Here is a 16,982-nt window from a genome sequence, read left to right as displayed (position 1 = left end):
CCATGGGTTGTACGAGGCTGGTACTCCTGGTGACAGTCGTGTAGCCACTTTGTTGCACGTTGGATACAACAGCAGGGACGTTTGGCATACTGATAGGAGTGATAGACACAGTACTTGGTATTTCAGGCACACTCGCAGAAGGAGCAATAACAGACACATCTTGAACTGCAGCAGTCATTCCCTTCCTTTGGCTACTAGCACCCAACTGGTGCTTCTTGGCGGAATTCTGTTGCACAAGTTCTGTAGGTAATACGCCGGTCTGCACCACCCCCTGTGCACACCCAGGTGAGTGGTTCTGACTCACCACTTGGTCCAGCTTGATGACTCTGAAGCGGGAGCTGGCAAAAGTCTCAAACTCTGATGCTGCATTTTTAGGAGGCTCTGATGCTAAAGTGAAGCAGTTGGGAGAATCGTCTTGTGGAAAAGGCAGGCATTCTGGTGCTCCTCCTGAAGCAAAAGAAAGGCAATCTAAACGTTCATCGACAGTAAATGTTTGGGATTCAGGAGGACTGTCTGGAGCAGTAGAAAATATAGCAGGATCTGATGGTGTAGACAGGTATACCTCTGATGTTGGAAGCGAAGCTAAGCAGGATACCGGTGTATCATGAACTGAAGGCAAACAAGCAATAAACTCTGGAACTGAAGACATGCACATATGATGGACTACCGGAGGCTCTCTGGCTGAAGGATGATTTTCTGGATGAGTCACTGTAGCTGAAGACAGGCAGGCCAGAGGAAACTTTGAAGCTGAAGGCATGCGAGTTGGAGCCATCTCGGTAGCTGAATCCAAACATGTCAGGGTCTTTGGGACTAACCCCGTGCATGGTGGAGGCTCTTGATTAAATGGCAGACATGGCAGCGGTTCATTGATTGAAGACACGTGTACCAAAGATGACTGCAGGGCTGTGGATTGGATCATAGAAGAGTCAATGGTTGTAGGAGGACACACAGAAGTCTCAGAAGTTGATAGACACATTAGTGGCTCAGGAATGGAGGGCACCTTTAGGGCATTAGACTCCTTGGCTCCAGTAACCAAGGACTGAACTGTACCCTTGCAGTCCTTTTCTTTAGTGGGTGACACAGAGTCTCTTTCTTTGTGGAAGTCAAAATCAACCAGTGGAATCACCATAGTAAAGTCTCTGTTAATCAGGATTTCGTCAATTGTCCATTCCTCTGTCTTAGCTTCTGAAAGAGGCAGATTAACAATCAACAGTTCAGGAATCGCCTGCTGGTCTTTTGGTTCTGTATACTGTGGAATGAGTTCATCAGAACATGAAATCTGTACTGTCTCTGACTGTTCGTATTGATCAGAATTGGCAGAAGGAAGAGTGAACCCAGAGGTAAGATCGTCTTCCACATCAGCTTTAACATCTACTTCAGTCTCAGCAGCTGTATCAAGAGCAGGACCTAAGCCTACTGTAGTGACTGAATCTGTGTATGCCACCTTTGTGTATTGTGTTTGGAGATCAGAAGCTTGTATGTGTGCTAGCTCAGAATTATGACAGACTGCTACACAGGAAACTTTAGGTAAAGGAGTGGCTGGTAAATCTTCAGCTAACTGCAATCCCTGACAATCAGCAGAACAATTGTTAGAAACTGTGCCCAGATTGAGCGCTGTGCTAGAAGAAAGACTTTCACTTCCAATAGATCTAACATATTGGCAATTATCATGGTTTACCAAAGTCTCTGCACTCAGGAGCTGAACTGTGTTCACTTCATCAACATCAATGGATAAAGTCTGAGGTGTATTCAGGAATGCGTGCAAGATCTTATTCTCCTCTTGTAAAGAAATGAATTCTTGTGTTAACTCCTCAAGCTTAGCTCTTAGCATGCCCTGCATTAACTGTACATCACTATCAGTAGGCACAGGGGGAGGCATAGTGGCATCAGGGCTGGATCCTGCACTAGCAATCTGGATGTGCACCGATTGTGCACTGTCCTCTACTGCTTTCAGGTTCTGAGATTTATACTTTCTCATACTAACTTGGTCTGTGTTACCCTTAAGCAATCTATTGACCTTAGACCTCTTGACATTAGGGACTACCGTATGTACTTGTGCAAAGAAGTATTTGGACTGAGGGTAGAAAACTGAAGTTATGCAAGGAACCCCTCCATTCGTTATGTTTGTACCATGAAACTGTTCTATCTGAGGTGAAGCACAACTGGAATCATGGGGTTCAACAACAGAGGTACTCTTGTATAATAAGTCTAACAGTGTGTTGTTTTCTGCGGCTAAGGCTTGCGCTGACATAGAATCGGGATCAGAACAAAAGATCGAACTAGGATCAGGCAATGTAGGATGTGCCATCCTATGGGAAAAATACTTTGCTCGTAAATGCCCATTCGTGACAAGGAGTTCATTTAATCCAAGACTAGTGATTTGATTGTCACAGGTAAATGTAGGGGAAGCTTTCTGTACAAGCTTGTTAGAGGCCTTGCTGCCTTTCTTTCTTAAACTTGCCATATTCAATGGGAATTTTAGGCTGGTCATACTGTCAGGATTAGTCAGGCGAGTACAAAGGCAGCGAATATGGCAAGGGAAATGTGCACCCAGGAACTACGACTCAGGTATGCTAGAACCCAGGAGTGCAAATAGAGTGTGACATCAAAACCAATACATGAAAAGGGATGTGGGGTAAGCACCTGACCGCGAGGAAAGTCGGCAAGCGCCTTACCCCCAATTGCTGTTACAGGTACTGACAGCGCTAAACCCACGTGGAGGGCAAGCAATGACAGGATCTGTGTACTAACACTTTTGATGGTATTACATAAGGGAACTTAAGAACTGTACTCACGAGGACGAGATAAACCTCTTGAATGTCAGCTAGCCCACGAATCCTGTTGAAGAAACTGGGACCCCGAAAGGCTAGAACAGCAATGGAAGGAAAACTAAATACCTAAATGGGAATAGTGTTTGTAAAATAGTGAGGAAAACATAAGCATTCACACAGGAGCTAGCTACTACCGCACACCACACCTAATAATCAAAGGGAAAATAAATGCAGAAGTGCAGTGGAAAACATGGAATGGATCCTCTAGGAAGTAAGGATCAGGAGCAGGGAAAAACGAAATAACCTATGCAGACTTCTTCCTACCCCTCCAAGGAAAAGACAGGAAACTAAACTAAGAGGAAGGCTAAGGCAAATGGGTAACAGCAGCAAAGGACAGAGTCAAAGAAATATAGAACACAGACAAACTGGGCTGCATCTAAAAGGGGAAAGCACTGAAAATTGCTGCCTGCAAACAGAGGAAGACAAAAAGGGAAATCAAGGGAGCAGAAATCAATTAGCGCATGAATCCGAAATTCAGGGCGGAGGAAACAAGAAAACGGGAACAAGGAAGTAGGTACAAAGGCAAGGAACCAGGAACCAGGGACTAGTCAAAAACAGGAACACTGCAAACGATGACCAGCGCTGGACTGAAGTGAGACTGAGGCTTTTAAAGCTGTTTAACGAGCACACGCCTCAGGTGTGCTGACTGCTGCACCTGCAGCCACAGGTGTTGCCTATCCTCCACCCAACCTTGTCCTGCAAGGGTGGAGGTGGAGCAGTGGGCCAGGCATTCTGGGAAGCACAGTCATTTGGTTAAAGAAGTATGCTGGCTGCCAAAAACCTGGAATGGATCCGGAAGGGAAGTAGTTTGGAAAATAGGGATTTAGCGCTCCCCATTCATTACAGCACTGTGGCATTAGGTTCGGAGGAAATGTCCAGCAAGGAATAAGCCCCAAAACATGCCCCCAAGTGGCGGGAACGGGAGCGAAGGGAGCGAGTCGTGACACACAGCCCAGCCAAGTCCCTTGGGTTCGACATCGACGGACACCCCTTCTTCAAACAGCGCATAGCAATGAAGACAAAAACGGCTTGTTGCCAACTTTTTCTCCTGCAGAAAATCAAGCTCTGCATCCCAGAAAACAGCTTTAGCTCTCCCGTCTACGCCTTGGTCCTCGCTCACTTGCACGGTGGCCCAACGTCCTTCTGGAAGGCCTTTCGGTGACTACCCTGGCACCCCTGAGATGTCCTGCATGCTGCGCCATGATTCCTCAAAGGACTCCACAAATTCAACCTCAGCCCAACCCTCATTGAACTGCACTGGGTTCTGCTGCAAGGCTGTATGCTCAAATCCTGCTGCATAATCTACAAGGCTTTTATCTTGAAGTCCCCAAGCTACCTCTCTGAGACACTCCGCATCTTTGAAGGCCTACGATCCACCAGAATTAAGAACATGTTCCGACTTTAACTCCACTGGTACATAAAGGAAACAGCCAGAAGATGGGCCTTCCCTGTCTAAGCCCCAAGACTCTGGAACCTCCTTTCAGTCAACATCTCACTTTCTCCCTTACTTCTACAGTTCAGGAAGGAGATGAAACACCTCTTCAAGGAATGGCTCATCCCTAATACCTACATCCACGCACCCTTCAATCCCCACTTTACATGAGATGTGGTGATCCAATCCCCATGGTTTCCTCCCTAGGTTGCTTTTAGATCCGTTGCAAATTGTCCACTTCCCCCCTCTTCCCACTCACTTCCCTGCTCCCCTGACTATGGTATTCCTCTGGGATTGTTGTAAAGCGGTCTGTTGCTTCTCAAAGCCAGGTCTGCGCTTTATGAATGCCTTTGAAGAGGGTTCTGCTGTCTCGAGTCTTAGGTTTGGGCTCCTTTTAGGTTGATGTGATTAGAATTCAGGCACAGGGAAGCCTGCACACCCCACTCTCATCTCAAGATCTTGCTCAGCTCCCCAGTCTGTCGCTCACTGGCCTGCCTTCTCGGCTCCACACGATATACCCTCCATAAGTGGCCTGCCTACTTCTGAGATGGTTCAGTAGATGTGGGTCTCAATGCAGCCAACACTGCTGCCCTCAGGGGGATGTAAACCTTCGTATTGACTGGGGATTAGGGGCAGGGCACCCTATAGCTGTTGAGTTGTCCCTAGCATATGGGGCACACTAGGATTCCTAGCAGCTTAAGGTAGGTGTCGCCCAAACCCACACCTAGTCTGCTGCATTGAGCCTACTACAGCACTTCTCGTATAGGATTGCTGACATCCAGGATTGGGAGGCACTTGGGACGTCTGTATCTGAATGGCTAGCCCTGCTGCCTAGTAAGGTCTGTAGAAAGGTTGGCTTAGTGTTGTGGCTTACCAAGTAAAGGGCAGTGGGCTATGTGCATCAATCGCTAGGCCCTGACTTCTGTTTTCTTTTCTAGGTCCTAAAGTGCAGACCTTCTCAAACGCCACTGTATTGCTCAAGCCAGCGTGTACCCCCTTCTCGAAGCGCAAGATCTCTGGGTCTTCTTCCACTCCGAAATGTGCCTTTCAACATAGACTACCAATGCAGACGGTTGGCACCCCCAGCACGACTGAGCAGTACAGTGTCATGAAAATCAATCCAGAACACAGGTAACGGCAAGAGCTTATGGGAAGGGACATCTTCTAAATGGGGCAGGCGGGGTGGAGTACGCAAGCAACCTCTACACTTGACGGCAATGCAAGATCCACCAGCAATGCGATTGGGCACATCACTGCAATGTGAGCCTCCTGTTAGACGTCTGCCCACAGCAGTGTCCGTAGGTCTAGAGGAGGTGTGAGATGGCTTGGAGTGTCCAGGAACATCTTCTGAAGGCACATGGCGATCTGTAGGATTCCCAGTGTATATCCCAGTAATGCAAGACCTACAGGAGGTGCGATGGTGGTCCCTGCAGTGTGGTCATGAATGGGATTACAGGTAATAAGGAGCTCCCTGTCCCTTGCTTAATATTCCTTTTTATTTACAGACGCTTGTCATCAGTGGGGGCTGAGCCAAGGGTTGGGCCTAGCGGTCAGACACCACGCGTGGAGTACAGAAAGACCCCAGCATGGGACCGGCGAGCATCGATGGTGGTCTTCAGTAAGTGCTTACATGAACAGTTCTGGGTTTGGGGTGCTGATCTCTGGGTTCCGAGTGCTGCTGAGGTCTCGGGTGTGCGCTCCTTCTGCTGAGTGGATACTTAACCCTCTGCTTCCAAGTCTTTGGTGTTGGATTTCTGTCTCCCTTCTGACCATCTGCCTGATTGTGTAGTCTGGGAATGCATCCGGGGATCCCACTGGCAAGTTCTGTGCCCAGGCATTTCCCAGGGGAGATCTACCGTATGGACCTTTAGGACTCCAGGAACTACCACGTTGGTAGTCTAGATGCTGGAGATGGTCTTTGTCTGCAGCCACACTATGCCGCATCTATGGCTATTTGAAGACCTATTGCCGGGTTAGGAAAATTACACCAACAGTGACTGTTTCCATTTCCTATGTGGTCCAGCCAGGAAAATAAGAGGCTTCCAAGACCTGAGCAGTTGCCCTGCATCCAGGGTGCCTAGGCTGAGCACCTAAAGCAACGAACACAAGGGTTGCCAGCCCAAAAGACGTGCAGCCTAATGGGCCCCGTTCAAAACTGACTGCAAGGGAACATCCACACCAGTAATGTTCTTGCAGTGGGCACGTGCCGGGATAATTCCCTTGGTGGCAAGAAGATGCATTGTGGAACTGTATCCTTGTAGTTTGCTAGATTTGTGTGGAATGTGCATGTTGCATATCGGCGGCTTTGTAGGGTTGTGGATAAAGGGAAGGCTACTATTGGAGGGGCTTGGGGGTCTGATCCAGATGCCTTTATCCCATGAATCTTAGGCTGACCCGCATGTGGGCCCGAGACTCTACTTAACTTCAGCAGGTCCAGCATGAGGCAGAGATGGTGGGAGAGGCAGCAGGCTTTTGCCATTTGGTCTTCTGGAGGGCGTTCTCCTAGCTTTGGCTGTGCTGGGATTCATGGGCGAGGTATAGCACCTTGCCGTCGATGTGCTTCTACAGTAGCCAGTACGTACCAGAGCCGACTAAAGCACTTCATGAGGTGTTTAGCAGCACAGTCCTGCATGCACTGTGTTGTGAAGGGAAGCTCTGTATAGATACAGGTCCAGTCCTCTAAATGCGAGAGGAACAGTAGTAGGATTGAGTGGCACAGATCTGCCACAGTAATGGCTCGACACAGAAGGACATTTCCCCAAATGGTGCATCGAAGGTCACTCCTACCCAATGAGCATTCATCTTTGAAATGGGGCTAGGCGAGGGGACCCCTTAAACATCAAGGGGGACACCAGGCGAACACGAAGGGACACAGACTTCGATAGATTACGTGGAAAGGTAAATGATTACATAGACACACAGGTCTAGACCCTGATGATGGTCGCATTGTGTTTTACAACTCGCTGGAGTAGATCTTGTCCTGACCAGATGTACTGATAGGGTCCTACTCCAGCGAGTTGTAAAACACAATGTGACCATGTCCACTTGTGGACTCCCGCAAGTGATCAAAAGCATAGTAGAAAATGACTGCCTTAAGCTGGTAACCCCTTCCTTGAGAGGCACATGAAAAGAAGCAGGCCTCCGTTCATGGAAATACAAGAAAAAAAGCCAATAAAATTTGCACACTCATCTTTAGAAAATGCACTAGGAGAAATATCACTTTAACGAAGACCAAGAGTGTTGCTCCAACACTAATTGTATGCCAAGAACACTCTTCACAATGTGTTCTTTTGGATCAGTGCCCTTACTTCCCTTCCCGCGAGTTGGTATTTAAAACACCCATAATTGTGCCAATGACTTGAGAGAAATGACCCTCTAATAGTGTTAACATCTGTGTATCCTATTTTGTTTACACCAAGGGTTTCATTTAACTCCATTTTTGTTTGAGCATCCATCTTGAAAGTGGACTACCTTTTAGAGTCGGGCTTTAGACGAGTTGGACCGGCCTCCCCACTTGCTGTGCGCACTGGTGGAACGCGCTCTCCCCTCATGGCATGAGGGTCTTTTCCGCCCCCACCCTCTCGCTTTTGATCCACTTTGTGCTTTGAGGACCGAACCTTTCATTGCAGAGTGCAGAATACCACAGGTTGGTGGGAAACTGTCCATGAGGAAAAAGGGGCCCCACCAGAACCGCAGGGATTTACCTGGGGTCTTAGGTGCCAGCTTAGTTTCTGTTCCCCGGGAGTAGAGTAAGGAAAAGCCACCCTTCAGCATGAGAACAAAATGTGACCTCAAATCATGCTTGAGAACTCAAATACATACAGAAGTGTTTCTGGTGCTCCCCCTTGCAAAAGGTTATGGAATGTGTATTCTCATTGGCTAAGGATGCTTTTGATTGGGCGCTGCGTATTTAACAATACTTTAACCTAATACTACTATCCGTGTCCATTGAACCTGGATGGCGCCTAGTCACTGCAATTGCTTGAGGTCGGCTACATGTGCTCTTTTAAGACCCGGATGAAGAAATGGCTTTCCATGGAACTATGAAGATCCAGGATAAATGATGCAGGTGGGGGCTACAGTTCCCGAAGGAGAGAAATATTGCCTGCCTGATTAGATCTTGAATACACAAAACAGGAACTGAAGGTAGACCTGGAAATCCTCTGGTAACTAGACCCTACTCCCCTGTTTTGCCCTAACATTCTCAGGATGCCTCTATTAACAGGACACAGTAACTGCAGACCAGTGTGAGAAGGCTAGTCAGAGGCTGGATTATGTAAATTAACTCCCACAAGTGCCCAGCCTCAAACTAAGGAGGGTGTGGGAGCCCGGTCTGACACACCACTATAAACATTTCTATAAAGTTCCTAGCAGGATACGGAACTCCCTAGATCAGGGCCTCTGCTCCCAGGGAAACTGTGGTCAACATCCCACCCACAGTAAAATGTACCCATTTTCACGCTCCGCTTTCCCGTCTACAGAACCTGACCATTTTGGGCTTAGGACATTGCACAGTATATTTTCTTGGGCATGGTTTTTACGTGCCTTGGCTCACCATAACACTCTGGAAGGCTCCCGACATGACCACTTTGCAGACAATCACAAGCCTAGGATTTTGGTTAAAAAATAAAATAAAAAATCCTTTTGGTATGCATGACATAAATGAGGAAACCCCCTTGCCCAAAAAAAATCAAGGTTATTTTTGCTTGCTTTTCAAGGAGCTTTTTTCAAACTTGGCAAATTTGGATTTCTGCCATGCAACCCCTCCCATATGTTTGAGCAGTCCAGAGACGTTAGTAAAGGGCCTTACTGTCTATTTCCTTGGGTAAGGCTTCAACATGCCTTGGCGTACCATGAGATAAGTACATTTCAGTTATGCCACCTGTCGCGCCACCTCCCTCCAGCGAGGTCTCCTTTGGGCACCGCACCCCTAGGATACAATGCTTCCTGAGCATCTTTTCTATCTACCGCTCTTATCCCAACTATCGACCCGACTTTGCTCCTCTCTAGGACCACTGCATGGTCCATCGTACTCCTCCTTTGCCTCTGACAGGCAAAGTGCTTGGACACCATAACCCATATCAGAAGGCACTATACAAATGCAAGGTAACCTAAGGTAATCGGTTCTAGTCTCTTCCGTGACTAAAGTAAACCGTGTCCTCCGTTACTATGCGTGTGGCATAAGCAACTCCATGTATGCAAGAGAGATGGCCATGCACTACACCCAGCACTTTACATTCGGAGGGAATGTCCCTTGCACCCGGTTTAATCATTACACTTGCACAGAACTAATAAATCTTCCTTCCTGGTTCAACCCCAGAACCTTTTACTTTTCTAGTGGGATATTTTTCATTAATACCTCAGTGAGAGGGAACCTTTTTCCACACTCACCTAATCTTTAACTCTTTTTATGGGTGTCCTTTTTAAAACACTCCATAGTGTCTTTTTAAAGTTATCATCTTTAACAACTTATTGGCAATAAGTGCCTGTTGTTGCTGGGTTGCCTTAGGGGCTCCCCATTTAACTTTCTTGTGCTAACCTTGAGTGAACTACCGTTCCCAGGGGTAGAAAGGATCTTTGGATCCCTTCTACATTTTATTCTGTGAAACTAGCACAACCCACCTTATGTGGAGTGCTGGGGAGATGCAATGTATCCCCTTTCTCACTAGCACTGTAACAATTCTGTTACAATGACAAGCTTGCCTTCAAAGGCTGGTGGCAGTGATTGTATTAATATGGTACACCTTTACCGCGGGCTGTGTTCACAGCTGCAGTAAAGGGACCAAAGGGTGTCCATTTTTACCAAAATGGCCCGTCTTTTTTTTTTTGCCATTTTAGTGTTTCTTGTTCCTTCCCCTGACATCCAAGGTGGGAAATTCCTTTGTGTGATTTTTGGCTTTGGCAGGAGTCCCCTGGACTCCCCGACCAGGCTCCAGTCTGTCTGTAAGAGCAGGAAGTGAGGGCGGAGTCCAAAACTCCCCAGTCCTTTATCTTACGCCTTGCTTGAATGTGGACAAATCCCAGCGAGGGCCTGGCTGTCCTGATTGGCCAACCAGACCGCCCTTCTAAAATGCAGTGAGAGAATGCAGAGGCTGTGCTGTAATTCCTGATAAATACTGGAACATGGAAGCTGAAGATATGTCGACCACTGGAACCTAAACTGAAGAGGAACATGAAGGAACAGCGGCTGAATCTATTTCCAGCGACTGGAGAGCCTGCTGTGTAACCGGAGCCTACGGTAACCCTTCCTTCCAATCGACCTGGGGACTTCGAAAACGACGACTCCGAGCCAGAGCCTGACGAGACCCACTGGACTCAAGAAGACCTGCATTTTGAGCTATCCCACGCGTTGCTGCGACCTTGTGTTGTTGCTATACCCCAATACCTTGGGACCTCAAGCCATCGTGCGGTGCACAGTCTTCCGAATCTCGCTGAAACTTCGTGGGCATCCTGGTGGATTTCCACAGACACAAATCGAGTACAAAAAGTCCCCTCACAAGAGTGCTGGACCTTTAAAACAACGAGAATTCACCGGGATTTTCTGTCTTCTCCTGTGCTCCTTGAAAAGGCGCCAAATCCGCAGAAATGCATTCAGCCATGAGGGAAACCTTGCCTAGAGCCTTCTTCATCGATCCCTGCTGCAAAGTCCCTTCTGAGATCTTGTGTTCAGTCTCTAGGACAAGGAATCCACTGACCGGGTATTTGGGTGCAGACCCTGATGTTCTCCTGCTGCAAAATCTTCTTCAATGCTGAGGTACTGTGTTGGCTTGGGTATGTATTTACCTTAAGCCCGTTAGGATTTCTTTGTCGCGAAGTGGTGTTTTCTGTGATTGGGAGGTCCCTTGTCCAGTGCACCAGTCCCACTGCTAGAATCCTGCTGGGGCATCTTCTGCGAAGCCCCTGGACCCTCTTCTAACGCTAAAGTGAAGTACTTATCTGTTTTCCCAGTTTTCCTAAGGAACTCTGACTTTTGCTACTAAATAACCTATTCTGACACTGCCTGTTGGTCACTAGTCCTAGTGACCCCCCCCTTCTGCCACTCATGCTCTAAGAATAGGGGAAAGACTGTCAAGGGATTGGGACTTCGGCCTAGAAAAGAAAATGAGTGTTTTAAAAGTTACTTACTTGTAAAGAGTTGGTTGGTAACTGTAATTCTAAGAGTGAACAGTTACAAAAGTTCTTACTGATCTTGAATGTGTGATGCACTATTCTTAAAAGTATGGTTAACATCTTGTCTTCCTTAGCCACTGTTTTGCCAGGCTAATGAGAGTGAAAGTGAAGGCATTTTACTCTCCTGTCATTAGGTTGTACCTCTTCCCAAAGCTAAAGTGTTGGTATCACCAGATTAGTCCCTTGAGGATAATTGTATGAGTGTCCCCCTACTCGGTGTTGCTTCCCCCGACTTGCTGCTAGCTTGTCCTTAAGTCTGCATTAGGTTGTTGCCTACCTAGAATAACTTGTGAGTCATTCAGTGAAGTGTGACATTGGGTTTTACTTTCCTCTTCCTTGTGAGGTTAACGAAGTATGTGGGTTTTACTTTGTGTTAGCTGTGTGCCATCCAAAATAAGTTACAAGAGTTACTGCTTACCTCAATCTGGGGTTCCCTGATTGAGGCACCTGTAATTGTATTTCGAGGGGATTGGGTCCTCCGACGTAGTCAATATCTATGACAGGTAATCACCACAGCTGTGCTGCTTCGGAAAAATGTCCTGCGTCGATGACGCCGATATGCTGTCCTCGAGGGCCTCCGTTGAGCCAACGTCACCGGATGTTATAAGTAGGATGCACGACGCCCGTAGCCTCAGTTCTGTTTTTTCCGCAAACTTGTTCGCTTCCGAGATCTTGGCGCGTCTCGGTTCTTCTGAGTTTCTATCGGTTCTTCGAACCTAGTTTGTGAAGTATTGTATCATGTCTTCCTCTTCTTCCGTCCCGCGGTCGGGTTTCAAGAAGTGTCGGGACTGTGGTTCCAAGATGTCGCTGACGGACTCGCACGATGCCTGCCTCTGTCTCAGGGAGGACCACGCTACGGACGATTGTGACGAATGCCAGTCGCTCACGTTGAAGGCCTTGCGGGAGCGGAAGAAGCTTTCAGTAGGTAGGGTTTCCAAACCCTGAACGCTGAGGTCCAATGGGCTTTCCACCGACGATTCGAGGGGCGACTCTCCGTGTTGGCGTAAATCCAGGGGGTCTCGGTCCCGGAGTGGTTCCCGCCATTCTTCTGCCTCTTCGAGGCACTCGCGGAAGCGCAGTCACCGGTCGCCTTCCCGTCCTCGTCCAAGGACTCCGCCTGTCGGCGGGTTGCTTGTCCTACCAAGCATTCGACTCCTGAGGAATTGGCTGCCTTCTGTAAGGAGATGGCGATTTTTGAATCGCAGGGCTCCGGTCCGTCCGCGCCTTTCAGAGAAGCCGGCCGTGACCGTACTAGAGACGCTGCTCGCACGCCTTTAGGCTCGGGTGGTCGGCGTGATCCTCGGGGACCTTCGAGGTCCCGATCGGACAAGGTGGATCGTTCTAGTCATGCCTGCTCCAGGTCCTGGTCCTCGAGGTGCTCGAGACCGTTGGAGCCTGCAAGGTCTTCTTCGAAGACGTCGGCGCCATGTCCGTCGAGAGGTGCACTCGAGGCTCCGAGGAATCCCTCGATGCCATCGGTGTAGAGGCTGTCTAAGGACACGCTCGGGGCGCCGCCCTCGAGGCCTGTGTCAAAGCCGTCGGCGCCACGCTCGATGCCGATTCCATCAGCGCCTTTTGAGGCGGGTTTGTCGGAGGTTCCCCGTGGCACGGTGGAACCCCCTAAAAAGGCTTTGGCCAAGTCTAAAAATGTCTGTCCCTTTTTCTGTGCCCCCATTCCAACCTCTGGATTATATTTCTGAGGTGGAGGAAGGGTCTGAGGAAGGTTTGGTTTCGGATGAGGTACCTAACAAGATATTGTCTGGTCATAGCCAGATTGAAGACCTGCGTCAGTCGTTGCACGACACCAGTGGTCTGGACACCTCCCCGGATGTGGAGATTGGTAGGCCTGATCCTGGAACGCACGCCGAGTCTTCGTATCGGCGGCTTATGTCAAGGGTGTCGAAGTACTTGGGGTGGTCTCCGCCCCCAGTGGATTTTCTGCAGGATGACCTAACAGATAGCCTGGACCTAGGTCCACCAATTGACCCGGTTCTGCCATTCCATATGGTCTTGCAAAGAAGGGTGGCTGCGGCTTGGACTGCTCCGGAGAGTCTCCTGGCAGTTGGAAAGTCGTTGCCGAAAAAATACTGCCCAGCCAGTGGCGACCCCGGCTACTTGTCCGTTGACCCTACTCCGGAGAGTTTGGTGGTACAGGCAGCCATGGCCCCGGCTAAACAGGCGTTGTACCGTACCATCCCTCCTGATAGGGACGACAAGTGTTTTGACGGCTAGGCGAAGAAAGTGTTTTCTTCAGGGGGTATGTCTTTGAAAGCAGTCAACTCCATGTGTGCCTTAGCACGTTTCACTCATACTCTGTGGAATTGTTTCCTTAGCGGCTGAACATAGTCCCGAAGGGGAAGAACAGGATGGCTTTCTTGCTCTTGTACAGGATGGCAAGGATGCCATGTGTGAATCCGTTCAGTCGGGTCTGGACGTGGCAGACTGCGTCAGCCGGTCCATGACGACTAGCACCGTGATGCGCATATTGGCGTGGTTGCGGAAGTCTGGGTTTGCTCCGGATGTACAAGCCCGACTTCTCAACATGCCCTTTGATGGTGACCATCTTTTTGGTAGCAAGGCTGACAAGAGCCTTAAGAGGTTGCAGACCTCGAAGGCTGCAGCGAAGTCGTTGAGCGCTGCAGTTCGCCAACCTCTGCCTTTTCGTCCTAGGGCACAGCAATGGAGGGGGGGGGTTCCTTTCGATATTACTCTACCTTTGGTGAATCGAGGGGAGCTGCAAGTCAAAGAGGCCAACGTAAGAGTACCAGAGGTGGAAAACAGGGTACTCTAAGTGCCAAGGCTGCTCGAGCAGTTGCCTCTTTGCCCTCAGGCAATGCCGCAGCCGCTTCAGGTAAGTCATGAGGCCGTGTCCCATGGTTCGCCAGTTGGGGGGAAGACTGGCGCAGCACCTTGTAGAATGGCGTGCCATTACTTCAGATGTGTCAAGTCCTCCAGGCCCTTCAACTTCAGGACTGGTTGGTGTCTCTCGACCTCAAGGACGCTTATTTTCATGTGCCGATTCATCCCAAGCACAAGAAGTACCTGAGGTTAGTGGTTGGTGACTCGCACTTTCAGTTTCAGGTCCTGCCGTTCGGATTGACCTCCGCCTGAGAGTTTTCACCAAGCTCATGGTGGTGGTGGCAGCGTATCTCAGGGAAGGGGGGATTCACTTCTACCCCTACCTGGATGATTGGCTGATCAGGGTGCACTCTCCGGAGCAAGTCCTGGATCATCTGTCTGTCACCTGCCACTCCCTTCACAGGCTGGGCTTCTCCCTCAACTTGAAGTCCCACTTGACGCCAACACAGCGGCTCCAGTACATCGGAGCAGTGCTAGACGTTCCTTGGGGCAGTGTTTCCATCCCCAGGTGAGGGCTCATCACATTCTGCAGATGGTGCAAAAGTTTCAACATGCCCAGAGTCTCCCGGCGTTCGAGTTCTTGAGGTTGCTCGTCCTCATGGCATCCTGCATTCTTCTGGTGCCAGAGGCCCGACTGCGGATGAGATCTTTGCAGTGGGCTCTCAAGATGCAGTGGTCAGTCCTCCAGCAGGATGTTGGTCCCTGTTCAGGTGCCGCCCTCGGTCGCCCAGGACCTTCTGTGGTGGGCCGTCAAAAGGCAATCTGATGAAGGGGGCTCCATTTTGGCTACCCTGGCCGGAGGTGAGGATCGTGAAGGACGCGGCCCTCACGGGATGGGGAGCTCATGCCAACGAGATGACAGTCGGCGGTCGTTGGTCTCCGCCGGTGTCCAGACTCCATATCAATCTGTTGGGGCTGAGGGCCATCAGGCTAGCCCTGAAGGCTTTTCTGTCGACTGTGCGAGGGAAGAAGGTCCTGATCCTGACGGACAACACGGTGGCGATGCACTACCTCAACAAAAAGGGGAGGGGGCGGCAGGGTCACTTCCGCTGTGCAGGGAGGCGATGCAGCGCTGGTTCTGGGCCATCCAGCAGGAAATTTCAATCTCGGCAGTTCATCTGGCTGGAGACGAAAACGAGACGGCGGACGCTCTGAGCAGGCAGAGCACGATCTCTCACGAGTGGGAGTTGGCTCAGGAGATTCTCTTGGAGATCGTCGACCTTTGGGGGACCCCACAAGTGCATCTCTTTACCACCAGTGTCAACCGGAAGTGCGAAAGGTTCTGCTCGTGGGAATTTCCTCCAAGAGGAGCCTTAGGAGATGCATTCGTGGTGGAGTGGTCATTCCCACTGCTGTACGCGTTTCCTCCAGTCCCCGTCATCCCGCAAGTGCTTGCGGCGGTTACGGAGGTCCGATTCCCGGATGATCCTCATTGCTCCAGCATGGGCCCGGAGAACTTGGCACCCGGACCTTCTCGACTTGTCCATCTGCCCTCCACGCCGTCTCCCTACCGAGACTATCTGCTCTCACGGGAAGGGGGTCAGTTTCTCCATCCAGAGGTCAAATCCCTCAACCTTCACGCTTGGCTTCTGAAAGGTTGAGGAATAAGGACTGGGACCTTCCTGAAGACGTGATGGAGGTGTTGCTTTCGGCCAGACGGCTTGCAACAAAGGCCCTGTACCGTTGCTGCTGGAGAAAGTTCTGCGACTGGTGCAGGGTTCAGAATGTAGATCCTTTTTCATGTGACATTCCTGTGTTTTTTTTGCTTTATTTAGCCCACAAGGGCCTGCAAGTGGGTACCATTAAAGGTTACCTGGCGGCGCTGAACATCTTTAAGCGCTCGTCTGAAGAGTTCTTATTTTAAAATTCCTTTAATTTCTCAGTTTCTGAAGGGGCTCACTAATGTGTTTCCACCGTCACCTTTCCAGGTGCCTGGTTGGGATTTGAACCTGGTTCTAAAATTCCTAATGGGTGCTCCATTTGAGCCTTTACATTCTTGTCCTTTGAGACTGTTAACCCTTAAAACTGTATTTTTAGTTGCGGTCACTTCCTCTCGCAGAGTGAGTGAGTTACAGGCACTTTCAGTTAAGCCACCCTTCACTGTGTTTCATAAGAACAGGGTTGTCCTTCGAGTTCATCCTTCCTTTCTTCCGAAGGTGGTGTCGAAATTTCATTTAAGCCAGAATGTTGTTCTTCCGGCATTTTATCCTCCTCCACATCCTGGTAAGGAAGGAGGGGCTCCATAGGCTGGATCCAAGGAGAGCTTTGTTTTTACATTTCACGCATGTCCCGGGTCAGAGTGGACGATCAGCTCTTCATAGGTTACGCTGGAAGGCGTTTGGGACAAGCAGTTACTAAGCAGACTTTGTCTAGATGGATTATCTTGGCAATTTCTGAATGTTACCGCTTGGCGGGTAAGGCCCCTCCGGTAGGCTTACCGGCCCACTCTACCAGGGCTATGGCTGCCTCTACTGCCCTGCTGAGGGGTGTTCCTATTCGTAACATCTGTGAAGCAACCACATGGGCTTCAGTCCATACTTTTCTAAGACACTACTCCCTAGATTCTATCCATGGGCAGGATCGGCCTTTGGAAAGTCAGTCCTCTATTCTGCGATTTAATTGGGCATTCTAAAGTTCTAAATTCTTTTCCCTCCATACGTTGGTACTGCTCTGGGAGTTTGTCATAGATA

At 49.5% G+C, this 16,982-nt stretch overlaps 1 protein-coding gene across 1 annotated transcript in view; it reads left to right on the top strand.

The window, feature by feature from the left end:
- The window catches only part of LOC138447897 (afadin- and alpha-actinin-binding protein-like), a 149,535-nt gene that overhangs the window by 110,339 nt on the left and 22,214 nt on the right, over positions 1–16,982 (top strand). The window contains exons 7-8 of the mRNA XM_069604400.1: positions 5,202–5,394; positions 5,769–5,881. Of these exons, the coding sequence (XP_069460501.1) occupies positions 5,202–5,394; positions 5,769–5,881 (306 nt within the window). The remainder of the gene's footprint in view (positions 1–5,201; positions 5,395–5,768; positions 5,882–16,982) is intronic.

This window comes from Ambystoma mexicanum, chromosome 3q (assembly GCF_040938575.1).
Source record: "Ambystoma mexicanum isolate Mex_15411 chromosome 3q, UKY_AmexF1_1, whole genome shotgun sequence".
In the NCBI taxonomy this organism is placed as follows: domain Eukaryota; kingdom Metazoa; phylum Chordata; class Amphibia; order Caudata; family Ambystomatidae; genus Ambystoma; species Ambystoma mexicanum.
The sequence above is the reverse complement of the archived record's forward strand: the minus strand, read 5'-3'. Positions and strand labels throughout refer to the sequence as shown.